This window comes from Peromyscus californicus, unplaced genomic scaffold, assembly GCF_007827085.1.
Source record: "Peromyscus californicus insignis strain IS unplaced genomic scaffold, ASM782708v3 Scaffold_5__1_contigs__length_169319896, whole genome shotgun sequence".
Lineage (NCBI taxonomy): Eukaryota > Metazoa > Chordata > Mammalia > Rodentia > Cricetidae > Peromyscus > Peromyscus californicus.
The window spans coordinates 137,044,837-137,060,525 of NW_026294573.1; the positions used below are offsets into that span (position 1 = coordinate 137,044,837).

The window sequence follows — 15,689 nt, forward strand, 5'->3', positions numbered from 1 at the left end:
GGGACTTGGAACTGCCTCTACTAAATGTACCTCCCCATGGGAGGCCTTATCTTCTTGTAGGAGGGAATGGGGGGTGGATTGGGAGGTGGAGCCTAGAGGGGCAGGAGGAGGGAAGAGGGGGATCTTTGATTGGTATGCAAAAATGTATATAATTTTTTTCAAAAAAGAAAGAACAAGTGTCTGTAACTCTCTAGTTTTAGGGGATCTGACACCTAACCTTCAACAGGTTCCTGCATACACAGGGTTACACAAGCATATACTCAGGCATGCAAACATACAAATAAAATGAATAAATATTTTTAAAAATAGAAGATTTAATAGAAAACAATTAAAACCATTTTAGTTTTTGGATCACATATAAACCACTTGTTCACAAAATATAAGCCTTCTAAAAATGTTTACTAGGAAATCACACTATCTTTGCTTATATTATTTGCACTAAAGTAAATGCTTACTTGTAATAAAACTCTTAAGTTTGATAAAATTTTTAATGACTCTAAACTGGGTGTGGTGCCCCAACCCTATAATCCTATCACTCGGAGAGAGAAGCTAAGACTAGGAATCCAAGAGTTCTATGCCAGCCTGTTTAAAAATAACCCCAAGCACATGCAAATCTACAAACACTGCTTAGTTTGTAGATGACATTTGTCTGACATTTCCTAATTCTGAAACTTCAAGTCTAACCACAGCCTGTCACCTCCCTGAAATCTCCACACAGAACGTAGAAATAAAGACACTGTCAATCAGAGGATCATTTTGTTACGCAGTAATCACACAGCTTCTACCTTCCAGATTAACTGAGAAATCACCAAGGAAGAAAGAATGAGGATTTGTAATACATACTCATTTTCATACTGATGTAAATACATTCTTCACAACTCATTTATGATGAAATGAGACTCAGAAGTAATGTGTCTCAGGACACAACAAATGTTGAAAATGAATCAAATTATTACCTGCTGTCTACCTATCCATATACTACACATAACAGCACCTTGACAATAACTCCTTCAATATAAGCACATGAGAATCTAGAAGATAACAAAATACACATTCAGTTTTCCAAATATTTATTTATATTTTGAATATTCCAAATTGTCCCTTTTTTTAAATTCTTTTATTTTCATTTCATGTGTTTTACCTCCATGTACAAAGTACCTTGTGCATGCAGTGCCTGTGGAGGCTGCAAGAGGGCCTCAGAACCCCTGGAACTGGAGTTATAGACAGTTGTTAGCTGCTAACCAAAAGGAGGACTTCATGATGTAGTTTCCACGAAGTCATCATCAATGATGGGGTGGGAATTCACAGTGATGTAGCTGTTTCAGAGTTACCTACACTCCTAGAAGCAACCTCTAACCCATGTTCTATAAGCCACCTGAATAAACCCATCAGTTCACTAAGCTAGACTTTGGTAGAATTGTACTGTGCTCTGTCATTGGAGTCCTATTTGAGGAGAATAGATGTTTGTTTGTGTCTCACCAGAAAAAGTTAGCACAACAACACAGGTGAGTTTGGGAGGAGCAATTGCATGGCCCTCACTTTGGACAGCAATCTGAGAGTAGACCATCCATGAGGGTAGTTTCAGCATGGGTAGTAGTCTCTCCCTGTGTGGTATGTGGTATACTCTTGTTATAGTAGAATTACAACGGGCCTTGCTATGGGGAGTAAGACATATAACTAATGCTGAGCCATCTGAAGTTAGTGTCTATTTGTGGGAGCCTTAGATGGCTATCTTTTACATAATATGGAGTAGTGTGCCTGTTTGATGAGTAGGTTCTGTTCCATGAGTACGAGAACATGCTAAGAGCTGTTCAAGGTCTAGAGCATATGCTACATTCTTTGAAAATAGCACATATGGGACAAAACTGCCAGTAAGCAGTTAACCATGGCAGTTGCACAGCTGCTGCTATGTCTAATAAAAATGCAACTGAGGCTAGAATAGCTACTCAGCAGAAACTCACTTGAGTAAGGAAGGAATTACAATGGGGGAAAGACATATGCTATCATCCTCTACTTTAACCTCTGATTTCCTGGGTAAATTGGATAAAAGAGAGGATGAGACAGAGGTACTAGCTTGCCATTTCCTATAGCTGAAGATAAAAAGGAAAGGGTACTCATTAGATCTGTGTTCAAGAACTCCCAGGCTAGGAACCAAAAAACATGGGACTCACTTGAAGAACTGAATAGAGAAGGGAAGAAAACAAGTAGATAGCCTTCAGGTATAACCTTTAATACGGAAAAAGGGGAAATCCATGATTCTGTGTGCAGGTAAAGGCCTTAACAATGGCCCAGTGCAGAAAATGATGATAGAGAAGATTTTTGCCTCTGAAGTGCTTCGGCAAAGTCTGTGAAGCAAAAATGGACAGAACCTGAGCCTAGTTAGTGAGACTGTGGGACATGGGAACAAATGACAGCTTTCTTCTGTGTACTGTGAAAGCAGGGAAAATAAGCATTATAACTATAACTACTACTGAGACAAAGGTTCACTGACCATAATAAGCATACACTAACGTAAAATAGGAAATTAGCTGGATGAGGTGGCATATACCTGTATCCTAGCATTTGTGAGGCTAAAAGAGGCTCTCAAGTTCAAGGCTAGTCAGAAGTATACAAGACCCTGTATTAAAAATATAAAACATGCTAACAGAAGATGTGTACTAAGGGTGAAGAAAGTATATGAGGACACTCTCTCATAAAATCAGGTTACAAAAAATTCAGCACAAAGAGTGTGTGTGTGTGTGTGTGTGTGTGTGTGTGTATACACATATCCCACAGACACAGAAAGAGAGAAGGGGAAGGGAGAAGTAGAAGGAAAGAGAGGGAAATTTTTGGGTACATCTTCATGACCTGAGTTTGACAATAAATTCTTTATTATGATACCAAAAGCAGAAGGAACCAAAGAAAAGTTAACAGTGGACTTGATTTTAAAACTTTAAAAGGACACTATCAAGACAGTAAGAAGGCAGCACACACAATTAGACAAATATTTCCAATCCAATATGATACAGATTTGCATCCACAGAATACAGATGCCCCCAGCTCACAAGGGCAAACTCATGATTTGAACTTTTAATTACAGCCTTAATCAGGCTATCAGCTTGCACTATGGTGTACTTCTGAGAGATGGGACAGACAGGGGTCACAGGTTTCAGATGGTCACAAGGATAAACAACTCACAGTCAAGAGTGCACTGTGTTACTAAGCTATGATGCCTGGTAGCTTAAGTGTATTAAATGAACTTTCACCATACAATGTGTTTATCAATATGTAACTCCAGTGTAAGTGAAGGAGGACCTATATAAAGAACCCTTACAACTAAATACCAAAAAGGCAACCTAAACAAACAAAAACAAACAAACAAACAAAAACAGGAACCAAGATCTAAATAGGTGCTTTTCCTTAAAAGATAGACAAAAGATCAGTAAGAATAAGAAAAGATAATTGAGATAATTAACTGTCAGGAAATCAGGAAATACAACAATACAACAACAAAACCCAGTGTGTGTGTGTGTGGGGGGGTGGCAGTAGAATATCATTACATACCCTAAGACAATTAAAGTCAAAAGGCCCAAATCCAAATAATTATAAGTCTTGGGCTAGTGTACAGTACTACAGAGTTTGCCTAGTATGGATGAAGCCCTGGTTCAATCCCCAATCTTGATTAAAAGGCACAGAAATCAGAATCATACAAACTGTACAGCCACTTTGAAAACTAGTCTGGCAGTTCCCACAAAGAGTTAAACATAGTTACCATATGACTCAGGATTCCAATACTAGGCTGGGATTAGGCAGACTGCATAAAAAAGGAGAAAGTGGACTGAACACAGCATTCATGCCCCTCTGCTTCTTTGCGTGTTTTGTCTACATGCATGCCTGATGCCTGCAGAGGCCAGAAGAGGGCAGTCAATCCTCCTGAACAGGAGTTACAGATGGTGCTATGTGGGTGCTGGAAATCAAATCTGGGTCCTCTGGAAGAGCAGCAAGTGCTCTTAACCACTGAGCCATCTCCAACTTCCCAGTCCCTCTCCTACTTCTTGACTGCAGATGCAGTATGACTAGCTGCCTCAAGCAAAAGATATGAAAATACATGCTCCCACATCAACTTGTACAGTAAGCATTATTAGTGGGATCACTCTTCATAAACAAAAGCAGAAAGAAGTCCATGAACTTTTGAGTTATAACAGCAAGTGGTCTTATATGTACGCTGGAGTACTATCCATCTATATGAAGAAATATAGCATGAACTATGAATACACAGTAAGTGAAAGACACCAGTGTCAAAAGAACAAAAACAACATGAATGAGGGAAAGAGTCTTGTACAAAGGAGGTGGGTGAGTTAGAGATGAGAGAAAGAAAAGAAAGGGTGAGGTCTGACAGCAATCACAATGCACTGTATATGTACAAAATTTATCATAAATTAATAAAAGATTTTTTTTGTTTGGTTTTTCAAGACGGAGTTCTCTATGTAGCCCTGACTGTCTTGGAACTTCCTTCACAGACCAGGCTGGCCTAAAATTCACATTCACCTGCCTCTGCCTCCCAAGTGCTGGGATTAAAGGTGTGCATCACTACCACCCAACTAATAAAACATTTTTAAGACAAATAAATTATAACATTTATATAAAATTTCTGTAATGGACAAATTCATAGAAACATAAAGCAGATGAAAGGTTGTTTAAGGTCAACAAATGAGTTGTGTAAGAAGGTAACAGCTAAGGGGCACTGGGATTTCTTTTTCAAGTAATGAAAATGTTCCAAAATTAACAGTACTGGTAGTTACAAACAACTGTAAATATACTAAAAATCACTAAAGTGTATGTTTTAAATAGATTAAGTATGTGGTATATAAACATCTCACTACAAAAGGAAGATGCACACATTTAGTCATCTTATCATGACAAGGACAGAGCTACAGAACCCAAAAGGAAAAGCTATTTTTGTTTTTTAATTTTGTGTACATACATGCAGAGGTCAGAAGGCCATCTGGTGTCTTTCTCTGCCTTAATCCCTTGAGACACAGTCTCTCACTTCTCAAATATTATTAAAGACCATCCTTAATAATCTTATTCCCAGGGGCTCAGAAGAGAGGCTACGAACAGCGAGAATTACTTTTAGGAAAAGTATCTAAGTACACCGAGCTCTTAGTCCATCTACCTTATTCCTCTGGGATAAGATTCTATCTACACAGCTACAGTTCTGTACTCAAGCCTAGCTCCTTTCTTGCCTGATTTCTCTCTACCTTTATCTGCTGTCTCCTCTAAGTTCTATCTTAATTCTCTCATCTTAGTTCTGTCCCATCTTGGTCTTTCTCATCTCACTTTTACCCATCTCATTCTTTCCCATCTGGCTCTTCCTCATCTTCCATCTCATTCTTCTAGTTCTCCATCTAGTTCCCCAGTCAAAATCCTCCTTAAGTCTCTGAGGTTTACAGTTATATGCCCATGCAATAGCAGTGCTCTAGCCAAAGCAAGGTCATCAGGCTTGAATTCCTACAGGGTCATAAATGCAGACAAAACTTTTCCTCAGGCAGTGACAGTCAGGCTTTCTTTTTACAACCCAAAAGGGGAGGGGTAAAGAAGGAGGTCAACAGAGAGTTAATGATTGGTTAGTATATCAAAAAAGGTATAATGTTAGAAGTCTATACTGCTAGAATAAATACCACTAAGGCTGTATAAGAAAGGAGGGTCTCGGCTTAAATTGCACAAGAAATAAAGCTATCCGCCACGCCTGACCTAGGAAACAGGTATTGTTTCCATAAGGGTGTTACCTTAGTTAAGGAGATTGTTTGGTCTTGGATGCTTGATAGGTGTTTTAGATAAATACACTGTTAGGAGTTCTTGGAAGCATGCATAGCATTACAAGAAAATCATTGTAGGAATCAGTTAACATATATAAAAAAGCTAAAATATCACCAAGACTTCTTAAGCCATGGCTTGGCCTTTGGAGAAGTCCTTGACCTTTCCAAGTAGTAGCTTTTGTGATAGTAGCTGAATTCCTTTACATTTTCCTGTAGCTTGCAGCACTCACTGAACATAGAACTTGCCAATTTTTTGGTTAGGTTAGCTGGTGGTAAGCACTGGGAATCCTCCTATCTCTGTCCACCCTCCCACATCACACCCAGCTTTTTATGTAAGTGCTAGGGATCCTAATGAATGTAGAGCAAGCATCACTCTTACCCATTGAGCCACACCCCCAACCTAGGAAGTACTATTTTCAATTAGATATCATATAAAGAGGGGAAGAGTGAATTTTGATTCCTACTTCACAACCACAATTCAACTCCTGATAGACTGGAGATCTAAATATAAGGTTAAACAACAAAGTTTCTATACATAGAATAGAATAAAAAGATAACTGCTTAGTGTATATATCATTTAATATGTTGTTTTAATGGAGAAACTATTACATACTTAAGATTTATTAACTGCCATAGCAGATTTGGTAATACTATTTAGTAAGGCTCTTTCAAAAAAGAAAGGGAAGGGCAGGCAGGCAGAGAACAAGAACACACACCTGTAATCCCAGCATGGAGGCTCAGTCAAGAGGATTGCCAGGAATTCCAGGTCAAGCCTGGGCTACAAAGTGAGTCTTCATTTTAAAACAAAGGGGGGCAGGGTGAGGAAAGGGGTAAGAGAAAAAAAGAAAAGAAAGAAAACCTTTAAAAAAGAAAAGAAAAGAAAATATGGAAAACAGCCTACTTGCCTGGTATGTTCAATCCCAGTACCACAGAAAAAGATCAAAATTAAAAATACAAGGATATCCTTGTGCCCTTCATAGGCAAAATCTTAATCAAGACATAGAAAAGCACTAGCCATACATAGAAATATTAGTAGATTGAGTCTCTTAAAGTTAAAAGCTTGTGTTTATCAAGGACACATATAAAGAGTAAAATGGCATGAAACAAAATGAGAATAGTCTCAATGAATACATGTAGCTGAATTTTGCCAGTCTTGCCTGGCCCACAGTCAGGACAAATCTCTCTCACCCGTCAGTCTCACAGCCCCAACAGAGAAAACACACAGAGACTTATATTGTTTACAAACTATATGGTCGTGGCAGGCTTCTTGTTATCTAGTTTTTTTTTAATCTTAAATTAACCCATTTTTATAAATCTATACCTTGTCACATGGCTCGCGGCTTACCAGTATCTTACCAGTACTCATGGCGCAAGTTGGCAGCATCTCCTGACTCAGCCTTCCTGTTCCCAGAATTCTCTTTTCTCCTTGTCCCGCCTATACTTCCTGCCTGGCTACTGACCAATCAGTATTTTATTTATTAACTAATCAGAGCAACACATTTAACATACAGAACATCCCATAGCACTTTAGATATAATAGGATGAAAGGGTAGATTATTGAATCTACTTTTAAAGAGTAATTTGTTTAAAATGTTTTACATTGTTATGGATTTTAGTTTATTGATACAAATTTAAACTTAATTTTGTTATACTGTATATATATATTTTTATTTTTGTTTAAGGTATTATGTTTATGTAACTCATTTAGATTGTAATGGATAATTAAGATAGATTAATAATTAGTCTTTTATGATAGTCAAACTTATAACATGTTAGTTAAGTTTTTTAGGTATACATAGATACATTTTAGATAGACAGGTAATCTTTAAACATTTTAAAGACCTACAAAATATGGCATTTAAAATATTTTTTAAAATTTAGACTTTCTGGACAGTGAGACATGTCTGTTCCTGACAGCACCAGATTTACTTCAGAGAGGAGGATGGGCATCAAAGACACGCTATACGGAGCTTATCTTCTTTTTGGCAAAAATAACCATTTGGACAAGAAACTGTTCTTGTCTGGACTGCTTAAAAAAATGTATCGACTGGACACGTAGGACCCTTAAGAAGGTGACCACTGAACTTTGTTTGACAAAATGGTCCTTCAGGTTCCTGCTTTGCAGAGAAAACTGCCAGACATTCTACAGGACACAGAAAAAAGTGACTGAGAGACTCTAGACCTATGGGCTAAAGACAGATGCCCCAACTTTACAAAAAAACTTTGGATGACTGTCCAGGCTGCCAGCTGTATCTGTCCACTCTTACAAGACTCCCAAAGTTGCTTTCATCCTTCTCCCATTTCTCAGGTAATATTATATCTTTGATGTAGTTAAAAACTAAATAGTTATAATTTCCTTAGCTATAATAAAAGATAAATTAGATATAAAACCTTAGACTCACAAATATAAGATAGATAGGATATCTTCTTTAATTTTGCCAAATACAAATAGACTAGATAATGTAACTGTAATTCTTGCTTAATAATTGTTTTGTTATATGTAATTTTACTATGTAAAAGTTAAAACCTTACTTTTTGAAAACTGGACTAGCGGGTGAGAGAGATTTGTCCTGACCGTGGGCCAGACAGAACTGGAAAAAAACTTCAGCTACAAATACATAACAAAAAAATCATGTTCAAAATATCAAATTCCCATAAAATAAAAGAACTCATCAAGTTGAGCATGCACTTCTCCAAGAGAAAATGACATCTAATTGATCAAAAGCATAAAAGGCATTCAACACATAATTCAGCAAGAAAGCATAAACTAAAACCACAGAAAACCTCATTCTTAGGGACTAACAACGCCAAATGTTAACGAGATCTGAATAATTAAAAAGCACAACATGTGATCCAAACTTACTTCAAGAGTTCATAGTTCTTCTCATTTAACCTCACAGCATTCTCTCTCCAAAATTTCTCAGACTTGTGTACAGGACTCCACTCCAGCCTTCCAGATTTAAGCTCTGAACTGTATTCATCAAATGAGCTATAAAATTTTAAGAATAAATTCCAGTTATAAGAATCTGAGTTACTCTAAAATTAAGCAAATTAACATATCACTAAATTTCATAGACTGAAGCGAGTCTTGATGACACACACCTCTAATCCCAGTACTTGGGAAGCAGAGGCAGACAGATCTCTGTTAGTTCAAGGCCAACTTGATCTATATATCTGGTTCTAGGCCAACCAAGACTATATAATGAGACTCTGTCTCAAAAAATAATGAAAATAACAACTATAAAGAATGGGTGCCCTCTATATATAAACCACTACTGTAAGTTTAAACAGTTTTATCTCCAACAAATCATAGGAACTAAGGTCCAACAATGCCAAAATTGATGGCTGTGAAATATTAAAATCATTGTTTGTTCCCAGAATCTTTACTCCCAATAAATATATGACTATGTATTAGTGGGGAAAAATGATAATTTCTACCATGATGTCAAAGCAGTGTAATTTGCCAGGTCAGTAGATATATTATTGTGAACATATGTACAAAGCAGAGACTCTTAAAATAAAATAGCATACCCTACTATATCACAAAAACAAAAATCATGTGTATCTGTATAAATTTTAAGTATTATGACTACCAATAATATAGAAATGATTTGTTGAAATAATCTCTTTCAAAATTAAGAGCAAACAATCTGTATATATTAATAAACTCAATACATTATAATTCAAAAATCAATAACTATATGTACAGTAACTCGGTTGTTTTAAATGTGGTTTAGTTACTGTGAGTTGATCTGTTAACTTGATAAGATCTAGAATAAACTGAGACATGCCTCTGGCCACGACTGTAGGGCTTTGAGATGACAGTGGAATGTTCCAGAGGTGACTCTTATTGGAAGTGGGTTACTAAGGATGGACCTCGAGGCTTTTCAGACAGACTCAATTTCCTGTTCACTCTCTGCTTTCTGAGTGCAGATGCAATGTGACCAGCCAGACTCCTGCTGCTGCCACTACACCTTCTCCATCTGTTGCCACGTCCTTCTCATTATAGACTACATCCCTCGACAGCTGTAAACTAACAAATACTTTCTCCCTTAAAGTGGTTGCTTTTGTCAGGGTATTTTATTATTTTATCACAGTGACAAGAAAGCAATGAAGACAAGACACAAAGACTTGCCCATTTTAAACAGTACTGTTCCCTAGGTTGGGATCCTGGACTGGGTAAGAAGGTGACCTGAGCACAAGCAGTCATCCCTCCCTATTTCCTGACTGCAGATGCAATATGACAGCTGTCACAGCTCCTGCCACCATGGCATCCTCCACCCCACCCCAGAATAGAGGGCACATACTCTGGAACTGAATCAACATAAACTTTTCTCCCTAAGTTTCCTGTCAGGGGATTTGATCACAGGAACTGAAGCACCAGCCTGACTCCATCTTAAGCATGGAAGCCATTTTTTTTTTTAAATAAGGGCAGAATAAGTCCATTTCTGTTTGCTGCAAAATTCAAGTTGACCATGCTTTACCTCCTCTTTCTAGATTTGACATGCTCCCCACCCTAAGAAGTTTGATGCACATCTTGAATATACCCTGATAAGATATTCTGTCAAATAATTTTGAAATGTTCAGACATGCTCCTATGTAACCAAAATTCCTCTGGAAATCCCCCAGTCCTTGAAAACTCCCTGACCTTGCAGGTTTGCTTGTTCTGTTTGTTATTGTGGTTGTTTTTTGTTTTGTTTGCTATATAAGCCACACTTTTTCCTATGTTTAGAGCTATTTTTAAAACCCCGCTTTAGGGAGATAGCCCTGTCTGAAAGAAAATAAAACCGGCTTCATTTGACCAAAGAATGTAGGTAATAGTCTTTACTCTCATTTGGAGGGATTAATACTTTATTTTCATTCAATGTGATAACAAAATGAGAAAAATAACTAATAGAGCTACTAAACAAACAGTATCAATACATGCTTGGACTTACTTTCAAGTACAGTTTTAAAAGATATAACCATTAATGCTGACTGACAATTCAGCATTATCAGCATATAGAGGGTAGGTTGACCAGAATGCCTGTTTGAATAGTTATTTAATATAAACAAGTAAGTGTAAGTAAACTAGCGTTTTTCATATTCATCCTAAACTTAATAATAAAAACAGATATAAGTCAGCTATATTCACCACCCAACTAGTGTTATATAAAGAAAATGATGGGAATCTCTACAAATAAGGACAGTCAAATGCTCTAACCTATGGTTAACAATGTAGGATGCTTCAGCAGAAAACATAGTATATTGTAGGGAAATAAGATTTTGATACTTTGCAATCAATTCAAATCTACTTTAAAAGTTATATAACCCACTGTGCGCATCTATAAATCCAGCCACTCAGAAAACTAAGGCAGGATCCCTTCTGTCCAAGGTCAAACAAATCTCAACAGATTTAGTATGTAGCAATTTTTAAAAGAATATTAATGACAAGTGTGGTGGTATATGCCTTTAATCACAGCAGAGGTGGGAAGATCTCTGTTGAGGCCAGTCTGGTATACACAGTGAGTTCCAGGGCAGCCAGGGCTACATAATGAGACCCTATCTCAAATAATAATGATAATGATGATGATAACACACCTAAGGTCCTGGACACTCTCACCAAGTTTTTCCAAAAGAAATTTGATGTCTTCACTGATATCTTCATCATCATACTTCTGCTGCTCCAAGTTCTCCAACTGTTTAAGGACTTTGCATTGAATCATAGCCAGAGCATATTCTTGGCGAGTTTCTCTTTCAGTTGATTTTTCTAAGAAATTCTGGGTTGGACAGAGACATGGAGAAAGTATATGATATTTGCAGACATCTATCTTCCTTCTAGTTTCCCATTTAATCAATACTTTTAAGAGGTGACTCTATCTAGAATCCTTCGTTCCTGAGTTCTAAACAAAAGTCTATTTCTGAGTATGAAATACCTCTAGTTTAAATCTGAAATGTCCTCCAAAGGTCAATATTATAAAAAGTTTAGCTGCTAGCCTACAGCATTTTTGTGAAGTAGTAGAAGTTTTAAGAGATGCAATCTCCTTGAAGAAGTCAGATCAGTCACTGTCTGTACTACCTCAGAATTCCCATGTCCTCTTCCAGGTCTACCTTGGTAAGTCTCCTTTACCTCCCCACACATGCCTTTTCTTCACCCAGTTAGATCTACCCAAGTCTAACAACCTGTGTACCAGGCTAGTCTAATGTCTCCAGCCTGTACCACAACCAAACAGTAGGCTTCCACCAGGATGCACCCTACCTGCACCCACTCATAGATCCCTTCTGCACTGCCTCCAACCAAAACACTCAGTAGTCAGATTTCTTGTGTCTTCCTCCCTTGCCTTCACAGCAAAGGAGCTCTAGGCTTCAGCCAGGATCCTCCCTACCTATCCCTCAAGCAACAGGACTTTCCCATACTATATCCAACATTTTTATCCAGCAAGATCTACCTTTCTACATTCCAAGCTTGGAACACGAAACACATCCTGTATACCAGCCCCGTATCCTCTATCACCTGGCTTCATTCCACCTAATCCATTTCTAACCTACAGACCCAACCCACCAGAATATTCTCTCTTCTGCCCCAACTTGCTCTGTACATAAAAGATTCAGAACTAAGAAAAGAGGTCCACATGCACAGAGTCAATTTTAGAAAACTATCAACAATATGAAAGAGTAATAAGCAAACATCTTCTCTCCAAAACCTACCAGTCCTGTAGAAATGCTTGCCAATGATAATTATCTAGATGAACTCCAAGATGCAGAATTAAAAGAACAATCTTAAATATCCTCAAAGAATTCAGAGTTTAGAGAAGACACAAAGGAACAGTTAAATGAAATCAAGGAGAAAGAACTTAAGGAGACTAAATGCCTGAGCGATGCACAAGAAAACAAGACTTGAGAATGGAATTCAATCAGGAGATAGAAACACTCAAGATGGCTCAAGCTGAAATGAAGATGAAACTGAAAATCCCAACAGTTCAACTAGAAAACTCAAAGGAAAGTCTTATAAGAAGAATGAATCAAGAGAAAATAGAATATCAGGACTAGAAGATAAAGTAGAGGATCTAGAACAAATAGGCAAGAAATATTTTTAAAAAATTGTCTAAAAACACAGAAAAGGACAGACAGGAAATACGGAACACCATGAAAAAAGCAAACCTTTGAATTATAGACATAGATGGAGAAAAATCCCAAGTCAGTGGCATAAATCTTCAACAAGATCATAGAAGAAAACTTTCCAAAACTAAGGAAAAATTCACCCATACAAATGCAAGAAGCACAGAGAATACCAAATAGACAAAGCCAGAAAAGAAAATCCCCAGAGTATATCACAGTTAAAACACTAAATATACTTAACAAAGAATGCTAAGTGTATTTTTCTCTTGTAGCATTGGAAGCTACAAGAGAAAAAAAAAAAAACACACAAGTCATATATAAAGGAAAACCCATCAGAATTAACAGCTGATTTTTTAATGGAAACTTTGAAATCTAGAAGATCCTGGAACAATGCATTCCAAGTCCAAAAGACTATGATGGCTAACCTAGACTAATACAGCCAGAAAAACTTATCTACTATGATTGAAGAAGAAAACTTCCCACAACATAAACAGCCTTTAAAAAATTGTATCTAACAAATCAAATCTAAAGAAAATACAGGAAGCATTATTTCAGGCTGTAGAGAGGAATGAGTACAGCAGAGACACTGTAGAAAAAAATACATTAAAAATCATTAAAACACAAAATACCAATGAGAACCCAAACAACAACACCAAAAAATCCACAACACAATGACCACAATTAATACACACATTTCATTAATAACTTGAAATATCAATGGACTCAATTCTTTAATCAAAAGTGCAAATCCAAAGCGGGGGGGGGGGGAGACAACAAACAGAAAAACTCTAGACAATAAAGCTGATAGTCAGCATCTGCTTTAGTCACAGCCTTCAAACATGCCAATTAACTTTAGGAACTGAAAATTGAAAATGTAATTATAAGTCCAGCACTTACATAACTGGAACTGACATTTTCAAAAATAAAGTTCATTCAGTTAAACAGAGGAAAGAAATGATGACTGGCAATGGGTACACATGTTCAGTTCATAACAGTTCGGCAAGCTTCCTTAGGCATTCAGCACAAAAGCTTCCTTCTGAGTTTAAAGACATGACTAGATCATGATCAGACTCCCTCTTCAGTTAAATGTTTTTTAAGGTAATTTGAGGATGATTTTTACATTTCCCCAACTATTTGATGATATAAATCTGATGGCTTTACCATATCCTTATGTATGGACCCACCAGAGAACTGTGGGCAGAATTTCTGAAAATGAGACAGATCTGAGAACATACATGTCTAAAGACATTGCTTTGGGGTTTGGCCCTCAGTTTATTCACAGAAATTATTACTGGATGTCTCAGCTGGTCTTCAAAATATGCCAGAATCCTGAAGAAGTAGGCTCTAATGTCAGTGAAGGAATCAAAGTGTTAGTAAGGGCAAGCAGGCAAAGAACAAAAGCTTCCTTCTTCTGTCCTATATATAGGCTAGTACCAAGGTGTGGCCCAGATGATTAAAGGTTGATCTTCCCATTTCAAATGATTTAATCAAGAAAATTCCCCACAAGTATACCCAGCAAGAGGTTTTAGTTAATTCCAAATACAATCAAGTTGACAACTAAGAATAGCCATCACATCAGGCTAGCCAAAAATTTACTGCAGAGTCAAAAATGACCTTAAACATCTGCTGCTCCTGTCTCTGCTTCTGACATCCTGGGATTATACATCTGAGCCAAAATGCCCAGGTTAAATAATGAAAGACCCTAACCCTTCAGGCTTACACCCCCCCAGCCCCAGGAGAATAAGGAACTAAAAAGAAAACTAGTTCCAAGGGCAACCTGACTCAGCCATTACTCAATCACCCCTGTAACAATGTAACAATGTAAAAAGATTTCTGTTAAGAGATGTGCTCAACTGGGACTGGGATAGTTGCAAGTGTTCCAGGAAGGACCACTGTGACCTTTGTGTAAACTCCACTCCCGCCCTGATACCCACCCCTCGAGGTTTGGGAAGAATGTGCATGCGGACGTGACTGTACCCACTCTGTGATCACCCTGTGATCAGGCCATGAAATTGTATGGGAATTGTAATCTTATGGTTTTTGTGGGTTTTTCCTTTAAAAGTACCCATGTGATTGCAATAGGCGCGACTCTTGCTCTTTGGAGCAGAGGAGCCCGACTGCACAGCCGCGTTAATAAACACCTCTTGCTGTTGCATCAACTGGACTGGAGTCTGGGTTCTTGGGGTGCCCCCTCGAGAAGATAGTACCCTGGGTCTGGGGTCTATCAATAACATGTTTACTTCTTAGATATTAGTAAAATAGTAGTGCTGCTTCCCACAAATCACATCTGTTCTTACTCAATGTTGATTTAGTAAGAGCACAGCATTAAGAGAAGAGAGTTTTCTGGAAAAGGCAAATTTCTGTGATTTGATGAGGCAAATGCCAGGAAAAAATACAACGAGTTATTTATAACTGGTAGGGCACTTCATCTGTTATCTCACTGAACCACCAACCAATCATGAAGTAAGTTAAGTATTACTAACTACCCTCTACTGAGGAAAGAAGCTTCTCAAGTTCTACAGCTAGGGTGGCTCTCAACATGAGTTATTGAGTGCTAGAATGCACATCTACGTTTACTCCTTTTGGAACTCACTTCAACACCAAACCAAGAAGAAAATTAGAAAAGAGCTATGCTGCCCTACTTCTCAATCTTCAATGCCAATTGATACTTGACCCAGAGAGCTCTCAAAAGAATCTGTCTCATTTTAGAGTTCTGTGACACTCTGAGATTTGTGTACTATATAAACATGGTGACTTCCTCAAGTTACCCCATCACCCAAAAGATTTAAGTGA

At 37.6% G+C, this 15,689-nt stretch overlaps 1 protein-coding gene across 3 annotated transcripts in view; it reads right to left on the bottom strand.

Annotated features, from left to right (window-relative positions):
• The window catches only part of Atp6v1h (ATPase H+ transporting V1 subunit H), a 115,117-nt gene that overhangs the window by 51,015 nt on the left and 48,413 nt on the right, over positions 1–15,689 (bottom strand). For all 3 annotated transcript variants that reach the window (XM_052715405.1, XM_052715403.1, XM_052715404.1), the window contains 2 exons: positions 11,379–11,557; positions 8,662–8,787 (listed from right to left, as the gene is read on the bottom strand). In XM_052715405.1, the coding sequence (XP_052571365.1) occupies positions 8,662–8,787; positions 11,379–11,557 (305 nt within the window). The remainder of the gene's footprint in view (positions 1–8,661; positions 8,788–11,378; positions 11,558–15,689) is intronic.